Source organism: Truncatella angustata, assembly GCF_020726525.1.
Source record: "Truncatella angustata strain MPI-SDFR-AT-0073 chromosome Unknown BKA67scaffold_9, whole genome shotgun sequence".
In the NCBI taxonomy this organism is placed as follows: domain Eukaryota; kingdom Fungi; phylum Ascomycota; class Sordariomycetes; order Amphisphaeriales; family Sporocadaceae; genus Truncatella; species Truncatella angustata.
Window position 1 is genome coordinate 2,051,127 of NW_025763389.1, and position 17,488 is coordinate 2,068,614.

The 17,488-nt window shown below is 48.8% G+C and overlaps 5 protein-coding genes across 5 annotated transcripts; all 5 read left to right on the plus strand.

The window, feature by feature from the left end:
• Positions 1-1,016: 1,016 nt before the first annotated feature.
• On the plus strand, positions 1,017-2,421 carry BKA67DRAFT_427521 (GPR1/FUN34/YaaH-class plasma membrane protein). The gene is made up of 5 exons (XM_046096848.1): positions 1,017-1,351; positions 1,408-1,497; positions 1,563-1,789; positions 1,848-2,032; positions 2,083-2,421. The coding sequence occupies exons 1-5, from the start codon at positions 1,137-1,139 to the stop codon at positions 2,236-2,238; spliced, it is 873 nt and encodes a 290-aa protein (XP_045953665.1). The 5' UTR covers positions 1,017-1,136; the 3' UTR covers positions 2,239-2,421.
• An 848-nt stretch (positions 2,422-3,269) lies between these two features.
• On the plus strand, positions 3,270-4,712 carry BKA67DRAFT_427597 (uncharacterized protein). Its single transcript, XM_046096849.1, has one exon. It carries the CDS (start codon positions 3,455-3,457, stop codon positions 4,412-4,414), a length of 960 nt encoding a protein of 319 aa, XP_045953666.1. The 5' UTR covers positions 3,270-3,454; the 3' UTR covers positions 4,415-4,712.
• A 689-nt stretch (positions 4,713-5,401) lies between these two features.
• On the plus strand, positions 5,402-6,814 carry BKA67DRAFT_540605 (Alpha/Beta hydrolase protein; the record flags this gene model as incomplete). Its single annotated transcript, XM_046100801.1, has 3 exons — positions 5,402-6,212; positions 6,395-6,673; positions 6,723-6,814. The coding sequence occupies 3 exons, from the start codon at positions 5,402-5,404 to the stop codon at positions 6,812-6,814; spliced, it is 1,182 nt and encodes a 393-aa protein (XP_045953667.1).
• Positions 6,815-13,285: 6,471 nt separating this feature from the next.
• Positions 13,286-14,211, plus strand: BKA67DRAFT_581832 (uncharacterized protein). The gene has a single exon (XM_046103942.1). It carries the CDS (start codon positions 13,391-13,393, stop codon positions 13,718-13,720), a length of 330 nt encoding a protein of 109 aa, XP_045953668.1. The 5' UTR covers positions 13,286-13,390; the 3' UTR covers positions 13,721-14,211.
• A 756-nt stretch (positions 14,212-14,967) lies between these two features.
• BKA67DRAFT_663497 (peptidase C65 Otubain-domain-containing protein) lies at positions 14,968-17,208 on the plus strand (the record flags this gene model as incomplete). The annotated part of the gene is made up of 4 exons (XM_046108193.1): positions 14,968-15,345; positions 15,459-15,545; positions 15,607-15,808; positions 16,028-17,208. 4 exons carry the CDS (start codon positions 14,968-14,970, stop codon positions 17,206-17,208), a joined length of 1,848 nt encoding a protein of 615 aa, XP_045953669.1.
• Positions 17,209-17,488: the final 280 nt, after the last annotated feature.

Below are 17,488 nucleotides of genomic sequence, written 5' to 3' on the forward strand. Positions count from 1 at the left end.
CGATAAACTACGACAACGTCGCTCAAATAACTAATTAAGATTGGTTGGCTGTGTCAGACATGGCTTGGTTTCTCTGAGCTGTTCGGCAATTGGAAAGGGCTACATCCTCTATGATTGTATACCTGTCCGCGAGCAGTGAGAACCATCACCGATAGACCAAGATACCACGAACACTACCCCTGTGCCAATCAGCGAAACTATCAGCTGATCTCTATAAGCCGACGTCTCAACGAAACGGCCTAGCGGATCGACGCTGGCAGAGCTTGAACGCTGCCCTTGGCCAAACGTCTGCAGGCTGGAACACATCCGTAATGTCCGAACTCCCTTACCCAGACTAGCTCAACCATTGCTCACTGCAGGGAGCAGAGGGACAGATTGTAAGCCTTGAGAGGCCAAATCTTGCAAACTGTAAGCCGCCAATCTGCCACGCGGATCCTCCCAGATGAGATGGGTCGATGTTGACTTCGCACATACGGAAATCGTCCTCGACCGCTAAGTCAAACCTAGTCAGCAAAAGCACCTCTGTGACTGGTGGTCCCAATCGCCCCTTGCACGAAACAACACCCCAAGCCCAAAAGCGTAACCTCAGGTAAACTAGCCTGGAAGCAAATCCTTGGGCTTCGTGCGCGTCGTTGCTGTTCCTCCGCCTGCCCGAGAGGCTGACCTAAAATCAGTCTATACGGCTAGACCCCCCCAGAAGACGCTAGTGGCCCTGTGGGGGATTGGGTGCATCTGGGGAAATACGCGGGGATAGAGTTTGATTCACGACGACTAGCGTCGGTCTCTGTCATCGTCTCAGGCCATTATAGTACGATGGCCTAGTTCTTTCGGCGAGGGCTGCATAGCGTCCCGGGCTCACGGCAATTGCAGTTTTGGTGGGTGCTCATGCGTCTAGCTCCAGGAGTGAAGCGTCCGCACGAGCAGCAGCGCCCCAACATTCACGGAGTTATGGAAATTCCTTGACCTACGCTTTTTGCGGGGAATGTATAGGTATAAGGTAATGGGCGCGCACTGCGATACGGAGGAGGGGGCGTGTCTGGTGGATAGGTCTTTCCTAATGTCCCTTGAACTGAAATCCATCTTGCAACAGAATCGCATCAGACACTTTTAAACTTAGTTTCTGACAGCTGGCCGTCATGGAGGAATACGGTCCCATTCGCAATGGCCACAACCCAAGTACTGGCAGCCACCAATATCTCACGAAAGAGATGAGTTCCGATGAAGCTCTCAAACGAATCAGAACTGGGGGAAGCATATCAATCAGCCCTGAGTTGTTCGAGAAGCTCTATCTGTCGCCTCAGAACAAAGTGAAAGGAGAACTGCGAAAGACATTTGCCAATCCTACTCCTATGTTCGTAAACTTCCGGGTGATGCACTCAGTCCTCAATCCCTAACATATCCACGTAGCGCGCTTGTTGGCTTTGTCATGTGTCTCGGTCCTCTATCATGCGATCTTATGGGCTGGCGAGGAGCAGGTGGAGGTGGAGCTGCTAGCATGTAGGTTACTTTCGCTCCGAGACGTCCAGAGGTGCTTTCGAGTCAGTTCTAATACGAATCAACAGACCCAGCTACTTTTTCTTCGGGGGCGTACTTATGTGTCTAGGCGGCATCCTCGAATTCTTCCTCGGCAATACCTTCCCAACCGTCGTATTTCTGTCGTTCGGGGCCTTCTGGTCGGGCTATGGCGGTACACTTCTGCCGCAATTCAACGCATATGGTGCTTATGCCCCGGCGGATGCTAGCTCGGCTGCTGAAGGCCTTACCACCCAAGGCTTCAATGCAAGCTTCGGTAAGTAGCGGACCAGACTCCAACCGGGTTGTTTCTTTTACTTACAAGTGGCTCACAGGATTTCACTCGTTATCGATGATGATTCTCTGCTTCGTCTTCCTCTGCTGCTCAGTCAGAACCAACATCGTCTTCGTCGTCATCTTCCTGACGCTTGTGCTCTGCCTAAGTCTGATCACCGGCGCCTACTGGGCCTTGGCTTCGAACTACCTAGAAAACGCAGCATTTGCTACGAGGTTGCTCGTTGTACGTTTACCCCAAGCCTGGATGAACTACCTTCACTGACGACTTTGCAGGCCGCTGGTGCTTGTGGGTTCGTGACGACCGCATGTGGATGGTGGCTACTATTCGCTATGCTATTCGCTTCGGTCGACATGCCCATTAACTTGCCCGTCGGTGATCTTAGCACTGTAATCAAGGGTGCGAGCGATCGCACAAAGTCTGCTGCATAGAAAGACTTTGTTTTTGCTGTTTCTCTTGGTCTCCTTCGACAAAGCGTGAGGTCTAGCCGCAAGCGAATTTGTCATGAAGAATGGAATGATCATGTATGTGATAGTTTGTATTTACTCGGGGCCGTGCTTTGACCAAGAGATATATAACTTTTTTTTTCAAAATTAGCGGCTCATAGCGTCACTTACGAATGGTATGGGCGTGCCCTGGTACAATATCATGTATCATTGTCCGTCAAGAGTACGCCGAAGAGCGTTCGAACTGTTCAGATTCACACAGCGTTGTTCTTTGAGCAGATAGCAATATGTTGCAATGTTCGGTAACCGATCATGCATGTAGTGAACCCGGTATAAGAGCGTTCCCACGTTCAGTTAATTCGCAAATTCCAGTGCGGACCGGACAATGGTGGGACGGGTGAGTAGTCGGGTTGCGACGCTGTCCCAGCAGTTCGAGTGTCAGGCGACGCTGTGGAGGACATCACTTGCAATTTGGGCCTTGAGAGCCGCATCATCATGTATATTTTCCGCATAATGCTGCGTCGTCACTATGAAAGTTGACTATGCTGACCGGGTTAGTTGACCCCTGCAAGCGTTGTGTCTTCGTAAGGGTATAGAGCCTGATTAGGAAGTCAATCTAGGGGAGATCGCAAGTCTTGGCTGCCCAAAAAGGAACCAAATGTTCAGTCTCCAATTAAAACAAAACTTCATGCGGAACGAAGAGATGTTTCTACAATGCTGAGATGGAATCTAGCAAAGATTCGTTCTTACGCCAGGGCGCGGGATGCGTTCTCAAGGGGGAAACGACCATTGGAAGACCAACCCGCATTTCGCATCGAGACTCTACTGTAGGAAAAGCAGTTCCTTATGCGCCAAGCCAAAGACGTCAATTGCGAAAGTTTTCACATCATTGGGGCTTTCTGCGCGTAGTTCTTCTTTGAAACACATCCCGCTCATTTGGCGTTGGTCTAACTTCCAGATCCAGCAACACCCCGATGACAACATTAATGCGGGATCGGGTTGTCCCCTCACAATGGAAACGACGTCGATCCCCGTCCCCCACGAACCGACTCAGTGGACCCCCTTCGAGACCCTGGCCCCGGCAATCATATGGCAGCATGTGTCTGTCACGGGCAATAGCGATGGCATGGCCCTATAGTTTATATCATTCAAATATGCAACCCTCACGCACGTAAAAGGCACTTTTCTCTCCTAGAAGCCTATGAAGCGAGTCGCCTGGCTACGACGTCGCTTTGTGCTCGTCAAAGGCCGTATCGACAACATGTTCGTGCGACGGGACTCGGCTGTCGTGCTTGACGACCAGCAGGCGGCCGATACAGTCGCACAGCATCGTGCTGAGGCGGAGGCCAAGCTCGAGGGGAAGATAAAACCGGTCGTCTTCCCAACCCGAGATAATGATACAATACCTAGAAGACGCAATTCCCGCAGTGCGCGCGAAAGTCATGGAGTTAGAGACTCAGCCAGGAACTCGCGGCAGTCATTTGCCAGCCAGCAGTTCGCTATGTCGGCAGTCACTGCTGGGTGTGGACAAGGACTAGGCTGGAGCATGGCTGACGTCCGAGCCAGCCAGCCTGAATTACTCGGTATCGCCTCGAATGAAAACACGTTCCCCGAGGATGGGAGAGATCACCACGGGCCGAGTCTCTTCGCGAGAGCGAAGAGGAAGAGCCGCTTTCGATACAGCGTCCTTGACCCTTCTGCGGGGCTCGGGGAAAATGCACACCACAACGACGACGATATAACCTATTCTCAACAAGCGAATTACATCCGAGTCATGATGGAGTCGGGCAACTTCGACCTTCGACAATTCGGGCTGAGTAAGATGTCCATCGACGACCCGCGCTTCCAAACCGCCCTGCATGCCGCCCTGGAAAGTTTCCCACCGGGTATGGCGGCAAACATTATCGAAGCTGCCCCGATCCACCAAGAACGCGAAATAGAAGAGGGCAATCTAAGTCGTACGCTGTTGTCCAGCAGGAAATCGAGGTTCAGCATCGCAGTAGCAAGCAAAACAGCCTGGCACACGGCAAGTAACCGGTGGTCGAGAGTCAGTTTGAGGCGGGATCCGGATCTCAAACCGAATGAGAAACCACGATTTTCTAGGAAGGTTTGGTCGCGCATCTCATGGAGCAAGAAGGATATTGATTATATGACCTACTGATGTGCATTGCGTAGTTTACGTCACGTTGGTCATTTCCCCTGTCATATTTGGTTTATCCTAGCGTCGCTTTTGTTAATTTTGTTGATTTTGTTGGATTGATATCTCTATACCATTTTTCTTATTTGCTGAAGAATCAAGAACACGAGTAGTGTGAAATATCCTCTGGATCCCCTATCAACTCATTCGTAAACTCCACATTTCAAACACGACACAAGCTTGCGCGACCTTTAATTATGAATGGCCAAAGACGCGGCCAGCCTTATACTCGTCTCACGCAATGTGCAAAATTATGCATCGTAAGAGAAAAGGGGGGAGGGGGGGGGGTTCTTTTTTTTTTTTTTAGGGTTTTTTATGTATATATATATATATAGTTTTTCCTTTCTCGTAGAGATGTGTTTGATAAATCGTCTCCTCTGGCACTGAACTACTTATGGTACATAAGGACTCTTCCGTAGAGTATTGCGGCATCTCGTATGTTACTTGCCACTTCTCTTCACAGCCACCCCCTAAGAACAGAAATATTGATGGTATGCATATGGCTTGCGCTATGCGCAAGAATGGTATAGCATGAATATTGAGGCTAACCATTAAATATAGCGTTTCTTGATGCACATTGTATGTTCGCAACAAGCCCGGGATGTAACACAGTGTATAGAATTCAATATAGTCTAGGTGGCGACCCTTTGAGGAATGTCCACTTTAATCGGAGGAGTATTACAGCAGACACTAACGCAGGCAGGTAGTCTATGACGGTTGAAGAGGTACTGTAAATAGCAAGACACAGTACCACGCCGCTTGACTGCTAATAGATCGACACTTCCTACTAGTGCAGCTGCGGATCCCCTTGACTACTTAGATATGAAGTCATACTGATAAACTTAATTTGAGGTGTGCCTCATTGCCAACGGCTAGGCTTTATATACAACAGTGCTGCACAAACTCTGCCGGATTCCTCCAAATAAGCACGCCTCAGCGAACAAAAAAAAGATGACATCGTTGAATATCCAAAAGTTCGATCCCACAATCCCGAAGCCAGAAGTCGAGAGGCTATGGCGAAAGCTGAAGGACACCCGTCTGCCGGAACAGCCTGTCGTCCCAGATGCCGGCGCTGACTACGGTCCCCCGCTTGATTGGGTTCACAAACTGTACAGCAAGTGGTCCAATGAATTCGACTGGGAAGCAGCGCAGCGCAAGATCTCGAGCTGGAATCATTATACCACCGAGATTGAAAATTTGCGACTTCATTTCGTCCATGAGACCGCTAAATGCAACACAGAGAAGGCCATTCCGGTATTGCTTGTGCACGGCTGGCCAGGAAGTTGGTTCGAGTTCTCGCGCTGTATCGATCCCTTGAGCAATCCTGAGGGTGATGAGCAGGCATTTCATGTCGTTGTTGCTTCAATCCCGGGATTTACTTGGTCATCTGGCCCTCCACGAGACTGGACACTTCAAGATACGGCGCGGGTCTTTAACAAGCTAATGCAAGGACTTGGATACCAGACTTATGTTGCGCAGGGAGGTGACTGGGGCCATTGGGTGATGCGGGAGCTAGGTGCACAGTATGGGAAGACTTGCAAGGTCATACATACCAACATGTGCCCATCTGAACCAACCGTACCTAAGGAACAATGGACTGAGCGCGAAGTCACTGCACAGAAGATGTCAGGCTGGTGGCTCGGTAAGCCACGCTTCGAATCTCACATGGGCTACGCTGTTGAGATGCGCACGCGACCCCAGACAATTGGCATAGCACTATCCGATAACCCAGTAGGTATTATGATGTGGGTTGGTGAAAAGTGTACGTATATAAGATACCCTCAAATCTCCTTGTCACTTAGGAAAATGCTTGCCTGTGAATTCCCCAGCTCATCCGCGTGCTTCCCGAGAAGTAAGGCTAGTGAGGTTGATCAATCCAGATTCCCTAATGATGCTCCCGATTTTGATTGAGCGTTAACTAATGGGTATTTTGTGATATTGCAGACTATGAGCTGGTCGATCCGAAATTTCATGACCTCGAGAACAAGGATTTCGTCGACGATGTTTGCACCACACTGTGCTTATACTTCTTTACCAGTCCAAGCATCATGACGAGCTGTCTCTGCTATACGAACAATGTAAGACATGAGGACTATGTTGACTTTAATACCAAGCAAGAGAACCTTATCAAGGTACCTTTTGGATTTTCGAGTTTCCGGTATGATATTTCTCCAGTGACGCAACGTACAGCGGCGACTACTGGGGATTGCAAATGGTTCAGAGGTATGTAATGATAGGGCAATCTTTAGATCTAATGCTAACCAGTATTCAGAGTACGACCATGGTGGCCACTTTGCAGCGTTGGAGTCCTCGAAGGAGCTGGTTCGTGATATGAGAGAATGCTTTGCGGAGCTCTACCACTAGGTGTGTACGGTCCACCCCGGTTCTTAGGAGAAGTCACACATCTACGCGATTCGGATTCAATGAAATTGTACAATTCCGACCATGTACTCTAATAACAGACACATGATTTTAGATTCCTCAATATACACGAGACCCAGAGCATGGATCTGCGGGTTACATCTTCCATAACTTGTGCACTTGCAAACCCGTGCTGTGATCACAGTCTAGATCTTTTCCATCACACTGAGCAGATACTTCGAAGATCTATTAGACTGATAAATCTTGGAACCATAGACGCATGAAGCATCCCAGTACCCTACACTACATTCTCCCTTAGAACGGACTAAGTAAGATCTATTTTCATAACACTTTACGGCGTGATGAAGAGCAACGACGTCAATCTTTTCATAGGTAGGCGAATGATTATGGAAAATCATCATACGAAACCATTCATGTAGAATTTGATCACAAATCCATGGTGGCCGTCGTGCAATTGTGTCTTGTCGACCAGTACCAGTAGCAAAATTGGATGCCGTATTATTAAATTGGATCTTTTCCTCATTTTCAGGGCCGTGGTATAGATTATACAATATAATATCAAACATTTGGCCATAAGACTATTCATCTTTGCGCTTCGAGAAATCTTCCACGTGATTTATAGGTTCACCACCTTCCTCGGACTTTCCTTGGTCTGATCTGCAGAAAAGAAGACATTTCTCTATTCTTAGCGCCCTGTATTTCCTGGCTGATTATTTTAAGCTGTAGGTTGTAGATGTATCAACCGACCATTCCTCTCTTCTTCATTCACTATATCATCACGACATTAGCAAGGCACAGACGACGCACTCTTTTTAACTCCGCCCACCCGAGCTACGCGTCCAAATCTGGAGACAGGTTCTACGCAACGAGTCAACTGACTGGATCGTGGCGATCGGCCGTTTATCCAAACGCTACTGCCCATGCCTCAACTGGTATCATCTATATCAGCTGTCAATCAGGAAAGCCGGCATGGGACAGGCGCTTTCAACCTACCCGCTAATCATATGCCGCCGACAAACAGCACCCGCCGGCTTTGTATACTTGAGCATTCCTAGTGAATATTTAGTCATTTTTGGACTCGTTGAACAATCCCACTCATCGACAGACGCGCTCTCACACATTACTTGGCATATTATCCATGGCAGCCATGGGCTCAAAAACTATAAGACGTTCGTGTGAGCTAGACTCTTTTTGCACCAGCTGGCCTCTACAAAACGCTTATTATACCAGGGCACACGGCCTTCAAATATCTCCGTACTGCTGTCGTAGCCACCGCCAGGGACACTTTTACGGGATGGCTTCATTTGAGGAGTCATAAGAAAGTCTCTTCGGGAGAGCCTTGAGCTATCACGTCTACATCTATGCAGCTTGCAAGTCCTCTTTGACCGAGCTTCTACATAACCTGTCGATTCTCAGTCTCGAACAATTTAGACAGGTCCACGAGTAATAGATGACAGCGATCCAAAATGAGCAGGGCAGCGAGTGTGGTACAGTGCACTTGAAGGATCCCATTCCAAATTTGATGGTACTGCCCTCGAGTTTCGAGATGATTGCACTGAGTCTGGCCGACGTTGAGCGAGCGCAAGAGAAACAAACAAACACAACGCTTCTACGTGACACACAGCTAGCGATAGGCTAGACGAATGCACTTGGATTTTCTGTGCATGGACATGAAGAGTATGCCACCGACGGCAATCATTTAGCGTCGATATTGGGTCAAACTATGCTGTCTCGATCGCCTCCGTGTACTTATAAGTGACCGCACAGTAGCATGCTCACTAATATGCTTACGCAACCTACAGATGGCTCGTTATACACAGAACAGCTTTCGAAGATCCAGAAAGATTTCACGAAATTGCATTTCAAATTTACCCACAAAACCCCAGCTAGAATTGGTTATTATTGTGGTGCAATATGTCCTCAGATGATAAGGTGTATGTATGAGCGCTTTTTGATACCTACGGGGCTTTACCATTGCAATGGAGGAATCTCAACTTGTGATGTAGCTTCCGGTAAAACATCGATTGGATACAGTGGTCTGATAGAAGCACGGATGGCAAAGACTTCGAATCTTGATGAACCCCGCACTCATGCTTCGAATATCATGCTTCGCGGTTTCTGAAGAGGACCTGATCCATGCAGGTGACAGACAGAATCAACTTCGACGACCCCGAGCACTGGCTATTTGCGCGGAAAGGTACGGAACATGGGCGGATCCAATTCATATCATGGCACACCCATAACAGTGAGACCGCTTGTGATTCTACAAGGACCGATCTGTGATACAAACATTCAAGAAAACAGCCTGGCGCAGCGGTCCCTTTTATATCATCGCTAACATGGTTGGTTCGATGCATGATCCTGTCAAAGGTTAGTTCTCAGTTGAAGAAACAGGTAACTGAAGAATCACACGATATGGAGCCCTTGTAAATTGGAACTCCTCCTCCTGCCCGACCCATACTAAACGATGATCACCAAAAATAAGCGATGTTCGCAAAGGATTTGCCATCATGTGTTCACTTCTTTGGAGCTAGTATCCTAGAGAGGTCAAACAACATTCTTAGGCTTGGAGCACCACTACATGTGAGTTGGTGCCTCTACGGAGAGGCATTGTCACTGTGGTGATACTGCAGAATTGGCAGGTGAATGTCTGTTTCCGATCAAGCGAATGCCAGATTTATTCAATTTTTGCCTTCGGTCCCTCGTCTCAGTCGCATCTGCGTGATGGGACACTTTATTGCTCATTCTTTGCTCAGCCGGAGAGTACTTTACCGAAATACAAGAGACAACACTGGTCCAATGGAAGGCAATATACGATGATGTAATTCTTACGATTGGGGGACTCGTGTTGGTTTCATATCACAACAGAGGCATTCATCCCCGATGGAGCGCGGTGTGGTAAGGAAGGAAATCGCGGTTGAGACGCTCGCAGTTACAAAGGTGGGCAGTAACTTCGGTGGAATGACAAGCGAACGCATGCACCTTGGGATACATTAATGAGCCGTGAGAAAGCCAGCGTAAATTTTACAGCTATCCCCCCTTACTTGGGTTGTCCTACACCACTGATGCAGGCGGAAAAGCGGCGAGGAGCGAAGTATTGTCTGCCACTGTAGCAACCCGACGCACACATGGGCATCGAATGTCCTCACGATGGTTGCTCAGTGCATAAGATCTTTGTACATCAATCATACGTTTGACAGGTATGATCGACGAAAGATTATGGTTGCTTGTGTAACAGTGTCTAGACCAGGTGATTGGAGTTCTACGCCTAAATGGTTTCACAGGAGCTAAAAAGGAATCAATGGGGGAATCACCCGATATTGAATAAGAAGACACACGAGAAAATATCTCTCGACTCGCTTCGGTGTGTAAAAACTGTGTCTTGTTACCAGAGCTCCTTGCCTGAGACGGTCCGGAAGCGAAAGGAATGTCCCTAGCTCCAATGACACGCAGCGCAGTCATTACGGGAGGATCCTATTGGGTAATTGTGCATCTCCCCATGTAACTTGCAGCGGACTGTGAGAGGGAAGACATGGAAAGTTCTGCCGTCAATAATTGGAGAAAATAGTTTGTTCGGAATCATTTTGTTGCAGTTCAGGTCGTTCTTTTCGTTGGCGCAACCTCGGTCGTAAATAGTTTCTCCAATGCAGTCGACTAACTTAACCTAGCATTATCGCTGAGAGGCTGAGCACAAGCATTAGTCTAATCTCAAACAGAGCGACATTTCCAAGTCTCCTCTTACCATTCATAAAGTATCATCTTTGATTTGTGACATGTCTTCCTCGTGTCCGTTTGCGGGAGGTGAGACGGGAACCTGTATATCTACCTATGGATGCCGCCATAGTTTGTTTCACGACACTGGTAACCGGCTTAATAGTGAGACACATCGTGATGCCTGCTGCGGCTTACCGTCATCGGGCCGGTCGTCCTTCAGTGTCCCTGACCTTCCGTTTAAAGCACTGGTGGTGATTGGTTCCAGGCAGCCAGGGCTTCTGGTCAAGCATACAGAATTGCGGACCAGCTCGCAACTATCTCTAAGTGTTCAGGCCTGCTAAAGCAAACCGCTAGTTGTCGTTGGTTCCGCGGGCCTTCGGTTCAATTACAAGGCTGGGAACTATTGACAGCCATCCAGGCTAAGTTAGCCATTTGAGGTGTCCACTGGCTTGAGTGTGCGCCATGGAACAAGTCAGGTGCATAATCTTTATTCCCGTAGACCCAGGCAGCCAGTGCTGAAGCTTCTCAGAATACACCGACGGTGGGTAACTGAGCTGAGGTTTACATACGTGATCGAGAAGTAGATCATGGCCATGTTTGAAAGAATTGAATCAAGATTCCTTGTGATTAACTCAATATGAGAAGGCTTCCGAAGTGCATACAAAAACTGCAGGAGTGCTGCAGCAATGCGGGAAGGCCTGCTCAGGGTAGCGACAACGCAAATCGAATACTACATCGTGGAATCATTGAGCCCGCAACCCCTCCGCAACCATTTTGCCCCAACACCGTCCACAGTGTATGAATACGACAGCCACCCATCACTTTGTTTGAAGCATGTTTTCCAGAACTAACTTGAGATCTCGTGCTGATATGATCTAGCGTACCATAAAACTTGGCATTCTGGTTGCCTTTTACATGTCCGTCAGCATCACTTGTGGAAGCTAGCATTTCTACGTAGTTGCATTATTCTAAAGATCGATAGTTCTAGGCTATAGGAGACAATAAACTTTGCATGGTGACGTGGTTCTTTATCTTCAAATGATCAGGCTCTCATTGGTTAGTTTGATCGGTATATGAAGACAGACAAGAACCCCGGATCTCTAGTTGTGATCAACACGCGCATCAAGCACGTCTGCCGGCCTGGGTGGCATTGCGGACATGTTGGAAATTCCAATGCCGCCGTGTGGTAAGTTGACAATATTGAACCGGCGTAAGACAAGCCCGTCAACTCACTTCTCACTTTAGTGCCTCGGCAATAATACGGACGACAGCGGCAGCGGTGAAATGCGCAGGGCCAGGCGAGCCAGGTTGATGGCGGAGCGGCTGGGAGTTACCGTCCATGAACTGAACAACACATACATCAGGACATCGAGAATTAAGCGAGTATCGATCTAGACTGTAGGTCCCCTGTACCATGCTCACTTACCCCAAGGACGCAGGGGCCTTGCGTTCCAGTGCATGAGTGGACTACATGTGGAACCCAAGAGCTCGCAAGCCGATACTCATGAACGAAATGATTTACCTGTCAATGGACCCGGCGGCAGAGAAGCTCAAGGTCATATTGCAATAAGTAAGTGAACAGCGGCACTGGCCATCTACCAGGTCGGGGCGTGATACTGCAGTGTGACGGAGATACATATTAATTATGTATGTACATAGTATGTTGGTTGAAGCTACAGCTCAGGTATAGCTGGAACTGTCGTGCAACCTCAGGTCAGACGCCGCAGATCCCGGCCGCGGCACTAACTGATGTCGTTGACATGGCCTCCGCCAGGGACCCTTTTTTTCACATCATGGAAATTCTGTGCTCATCTACAAAAAATAGTCTGTCAAACATACGATAAATGCTTGATCTATTTTACCGAGATAATGGCCAGTGGAGCATTGACATGGGCCCAGAGTAGACAGCGAAGATCAATGAGATAAGCACCAAGAGTTTGTAGCACCACCGCTCCGTTGCGTTGTGCTGCAAACTGCATGGCCCCCAAGAGCATAAGCATGAGCGGCCTTGCTATGGAGAGGGTTTCTGTGTGTATAGTGACTGGTGAACTCCCTTTCGATGCGGTGGGGCTCGCAGCCGGGAGCAAAGACCGGACACTCATTTGTGCATAATGCTCTTTTTTATTGTACGCAACGTAACACAAAAGGGTTTTTCTGTTAATTTGAAACAGAAGCTATATTGTTCTGCTGATCGCGCTGGCTCAAGCAGAGAAAGCACCGATCATATGTTAGGCTCAACGCATCTGAATCTTGCATCGGCCGCGACGCAATGATTCGGAATAGTGGTTCTTGCTTAAAGGGTACTATATTAATCTAGCCTGGTCCAAAATATCGTCATCGTTTGTCATTATACAGATTCACCCAATCCTCAGCATGTCCGATCTCAAGTCCCTGCAAAAACTGGGGAAGGGGACAGCAAAGACTCCACCTGATAGATACCATCCCTCGTGGGTTATTTGATTGTGAGAAGCGATGCAGTTGGGATGTAAAGCGCGAAACGTTTGTGGTGTGAAGCTTGGAGCTTGAGGCCTGGAGCAAGCATGAGGTCTCAAAGCGCTGATTATGCTGTAACTTTGTGCCACAAGCTACCTTAGCCTCAAAGAGCCCCTGCAGCATTTGATTGAGATGCGCTGGGGAGGGCAACACGAGACCAGGAATCCTACAAATCGGTAAACGGTGCTTACTGGACCAAAACATCAAGCCGTTCAATGATGTAACACGGCCATGATAGACCGAACTTGATTTGTTTGCTCTATGATCGGGATTGAGTATTCCTGACCTGTCATCTATCTAGTCTAAGTGGAAACTTTTCTTCAGCTCTCCCGTCAACCGGTCGATCAGCCGATGACGCTAGTGTGCTCTTGCGGCCTTACAGAGCCGTTTATCATGTCTGAGAGATACTGCAGCGCGTTTTCCCTAACAAGCAGTGATGGATTAGTTGAGAGCTGTCTCACAAGTTCTGTACCACGACGGTTGCTCTTTGGACGCCGCAACCTGCAACCTCTTTTAAAGCCAGCAAATGGTCCCCGCATCGGCTTTTTGGACCCCGGGAGCCTTTTGGAGAGAAGTTCAGCTCCGGAAGCAGAAGTGACAACGAAAGTGGCGTTAACGTTTCGATCATGGATTGTGAAATGGATCAAGAGGGGGGCGCTTTCATATGACTTCAGGTTTTAGCCCAGCACTATTGAGAGCTCTGGCAAGCTCTGGCTAGCTTTAATGCTATGAGATATACCCTTACCCACTGATACTGATAACAGTATTGGGAAAGATTGTCGACACCTTGACAAAGGTTACAAGGGTACAATGGTGTGAGCGTGTGTCGTGAACAGGGATACAGGATAGCAATCTGATTCTCGGCATCCTGTCTTTGTACCTGCCAATGTATGATTGTGTGACGGTCGCACAAGCTATCTCTGGCATCCATCACTGCTGCAGGTGTTGCGTTATACACTTTATGCTATGATCGATGTGGCCTATACGCCCGCATAATTAAGACCAAGAGCGAGATTCCCAACATTCGTGCGAGAGGTTTCTGCACATATGGGGAAACCAGGCAAGCAGCGTCGAGCTCCAAACGCATTAACGGTTAGGGTGATCTGGGCGCGCTGGGAAAGAGATAGGGTCGCAGCAATGAGAGTCCTTTGCTTGGACGCGAGATATCGATGTGTAGTTCCGAGTTTCTAACTCGAACCGGCCTAGCGATTATATATATTTTTGACAGGCGACCAGGTAGCACGAAATCTGGAGCTCGCTATTGCAGGCTTGTGTTGCAAGCGACAGGCCCTAAGGCACTTTGGCGCAACGATTTGTGCCAGGGTCCAATACGGTCTTCTTGTTCAGTCCAGTAGTGGTTGTGATGGATCATGAAAGTGCTAGGGAATGACCAGACGAGTATGCAGAAGGAATCCGCTGCGCTGACAGCATAAAGTTCTCGAGCCTTGATTGACAGGCCGACCAGGCTCCTGCCGGGAGCTCTTACGTATCATTGAGAGCCTGTTCATTGCGTACTTGGCTTGATCCCGACTGCTGTCTCAAGACGGACACTAAGTAATTTACTTGCATGACCATTCCTGGTCCCGCTGCTGCATTGTTGTCAGTCACGCCTAGTTGGACGGGAGGGTAGCCCGTAACATGTAAGTACATGACCATCCGTCTGTATTCCCTCCATGGACCATTTTCTCGTATCACAAATCTCTCTTTGCACGTTTCTTTTTCCTGCTCGCTTCCGTCTGATCCTTTCGTTCTCGTTGGTTGCACAAGAGCCACTGTCAAACTTTAAGTTCATCTCGGCAGGAAGCCCTCATTCACACTCGAGAAGGAAGTGGAAGACTTCCCAATTACCAGATTTCCTTTTTGTTTTTCTTGTGCGTGCTTGTCTCATGCTCAAAAACCCCCCCGTGGAGTTGCAATAAGGCGCAGGCATGTTCCAGCCTATTCGTACACCATTATTCTACCACACGTCCTATGGAGTAGCGAACGCGAACATCCCAGATTACACATTTGCATCCACTCCGCTGGGTCAGGGCCGCTGCGGCAGCGGTGGGGGGGTTAATACCGGCCCAGATGCCCTGAGTCCGGATGCTGCTGCCAGCGCCTACGCCTCACCTAATTTCCACGGCCTCCTCGACAATAATCCACAACACCATCTTCCTCGTGACACATATTCGTCGCCCCAAAGTCTTTACCACGGGTTTCCCAAGGCTTACCGTAACGGCAGACATCGCGGCGTCAAGATGGAACCGCCGAGTGATCTTGCACAACAGGAGGCAGCTGCCCGGGACTACAAGCCTGAGCTTGAGGTGTGTTTTTCCTCGCTCGCTTGCTTGCTTTTTGAATCTGCAGCGATCACTCCCTTTTTTTTTTTTCCTCCCTCTCTCCCTCGCCAGTTGCAGGAGAGCTTACATGCATCTAGGGCCCTCTAGTCGGTGAGCAAAAGTCAAGTCATGCAATTACGGAAGAATACGCGAAGGCGAATCCGATATATGTCACCAAAACAATAGTAAGCAAGCATTAAACCTCTGGACACCCGTTGTGCTCTGGGCGAGCTCGAGTGTAGGTAGTGGCGGCAAGCTTTCAGCGCTCGCTGGCAACCTCAACGTGTTTTCCACGTTGCTCTTCACGACGCCACTGCTGACAGCTGTGCACCCCTTCATCTTACCTTGATCTACCCGAACCAGAATGTTGACTTTTCATTCCAGGCACTGCCCCATACTTACTCTCTCTACCGGCCGATCCAAGGTGATGGTAATTGTGGCTGGCGAGGTGAGTGACAACTTTGCTGAGATACTGGGATGCTTCTGCATATCTGACCACTACCCCGCAATTCAACTCATGCTGTCGCCAGGGGCAAATGCCGGGCGACAGCCCTTTCGCAGAGGATCGAGCCTTATGACTAAATCATTGCATGACATGGCACTCCGTTTCCCTCCTCTGCTCTCCATTCTAGTTTAGTGAACGACGCTGACAACTGTTGGCCTTTAGCAATCGGCTTTGGCTATTTCGAGAACTTGATAAGATGCAGAGACATCAACCGCCTGCAGGCTGAATCGGCCAGGCTGACAGCGTTGAATGAGTACATTGAGAAAGTAGGAGGGTACGACCCTTATATCTTTGAGGATATGGCAGAGTCGACTTTCGACCTATTCGCGGAAATCACACAAGCAGTCAGCCAACGGCAGGATGCCATGCCGATTCTGCTCAACAAGTGGAATAGCATAGACCACTCGAACGCAATGATCTACCATCTCCGTCTACTGGCTGCTTCATGGTTGAAGGGAAATTTGGCGCAGTATGAGCACTTCATAACCGGAGATGCCAACAGCTACTGTGATGAGTGGATCCTACCGGTCAACAAGGAGATCGATCAAATTGCCGTGGACCTGCTGTTCAATATCTTCCTCGAGCCGGCGAATGTTGTCTTGGAGATTGCGTATCTTGACACGAGTCCAGGGGCTGAGGTAAATGTGCACAGATGGCCCGATGAAGCCAAAGGTATGGATCCTACACAGCTCGGTCCTACAATCAACCTTCTTTATCGTCCCGACCACTACGATATCCTATATCGTGATTCCGTTCCGCAGCCGCCTCCACCTGCAGCACCCGTTTCACTACATGTCAACCGCGTAGCCTCTCTTTCGCATCAACATGAGATTCAGAATCATGCTCCCGTTCCACTCGGGACGTACCATAATCTCGACATGACTGCCCTTAGTATGCTACCGGGCTTTGATTCTGCCCCATTCGCACCTCTTGGCTCTCCCCAGCCTATGTCTCCCATGGGGTCTGCTTACAGCCCTTCACCACAGCCAGCATGGATACAACAGACACCTTATTCCGATCCCGTACCATCAGCTTCCTCGCCAATGTCCTCGACCCATAGTGGTCCGTCCCAGCCATCACCCCAGCCCCAGTCACAGGATGCTCCCACGGGAGGTCTGGCATCACTTCGCTTCAGCAAGCACATGTTCCCCATGCCTGGTGGGTCCGATTCGACTTCTTACACGCCAGAACCAACATTCCAAGTTCAAACAAATATATTCAAGCAGAGTTTTTACAACACAGCACACTATAACAACCCTCATTTTCAACCGGAAGAGTACAGACCGGATCAGGACGACGAGATACCCACGGGCAGAATGAGCGGGCGAAAACGGAGTCCCTAGCATGGTAACGGGCATCAAAATTTCTGGTTCTTGTAGAGGTCAGGTGTTTTGATTTTGCTTTTCTTCACATTCACAACTTCATCTTCACGGCCATGGCCATGGCAATGGCAATGGATTCACATAATGAGGCGTTCATTAATGAGATGGTTGTATTCGGGCTTCTTGTGTCTACTAGCATCGATTTGGGGTGTTCAGTCATGGGTCGTTGTCAAATGTCTACCGTAATCCATTCAGCGTATCATTTGGTGCAATCACTCTCATTTATAGGAGAGTAAATTTG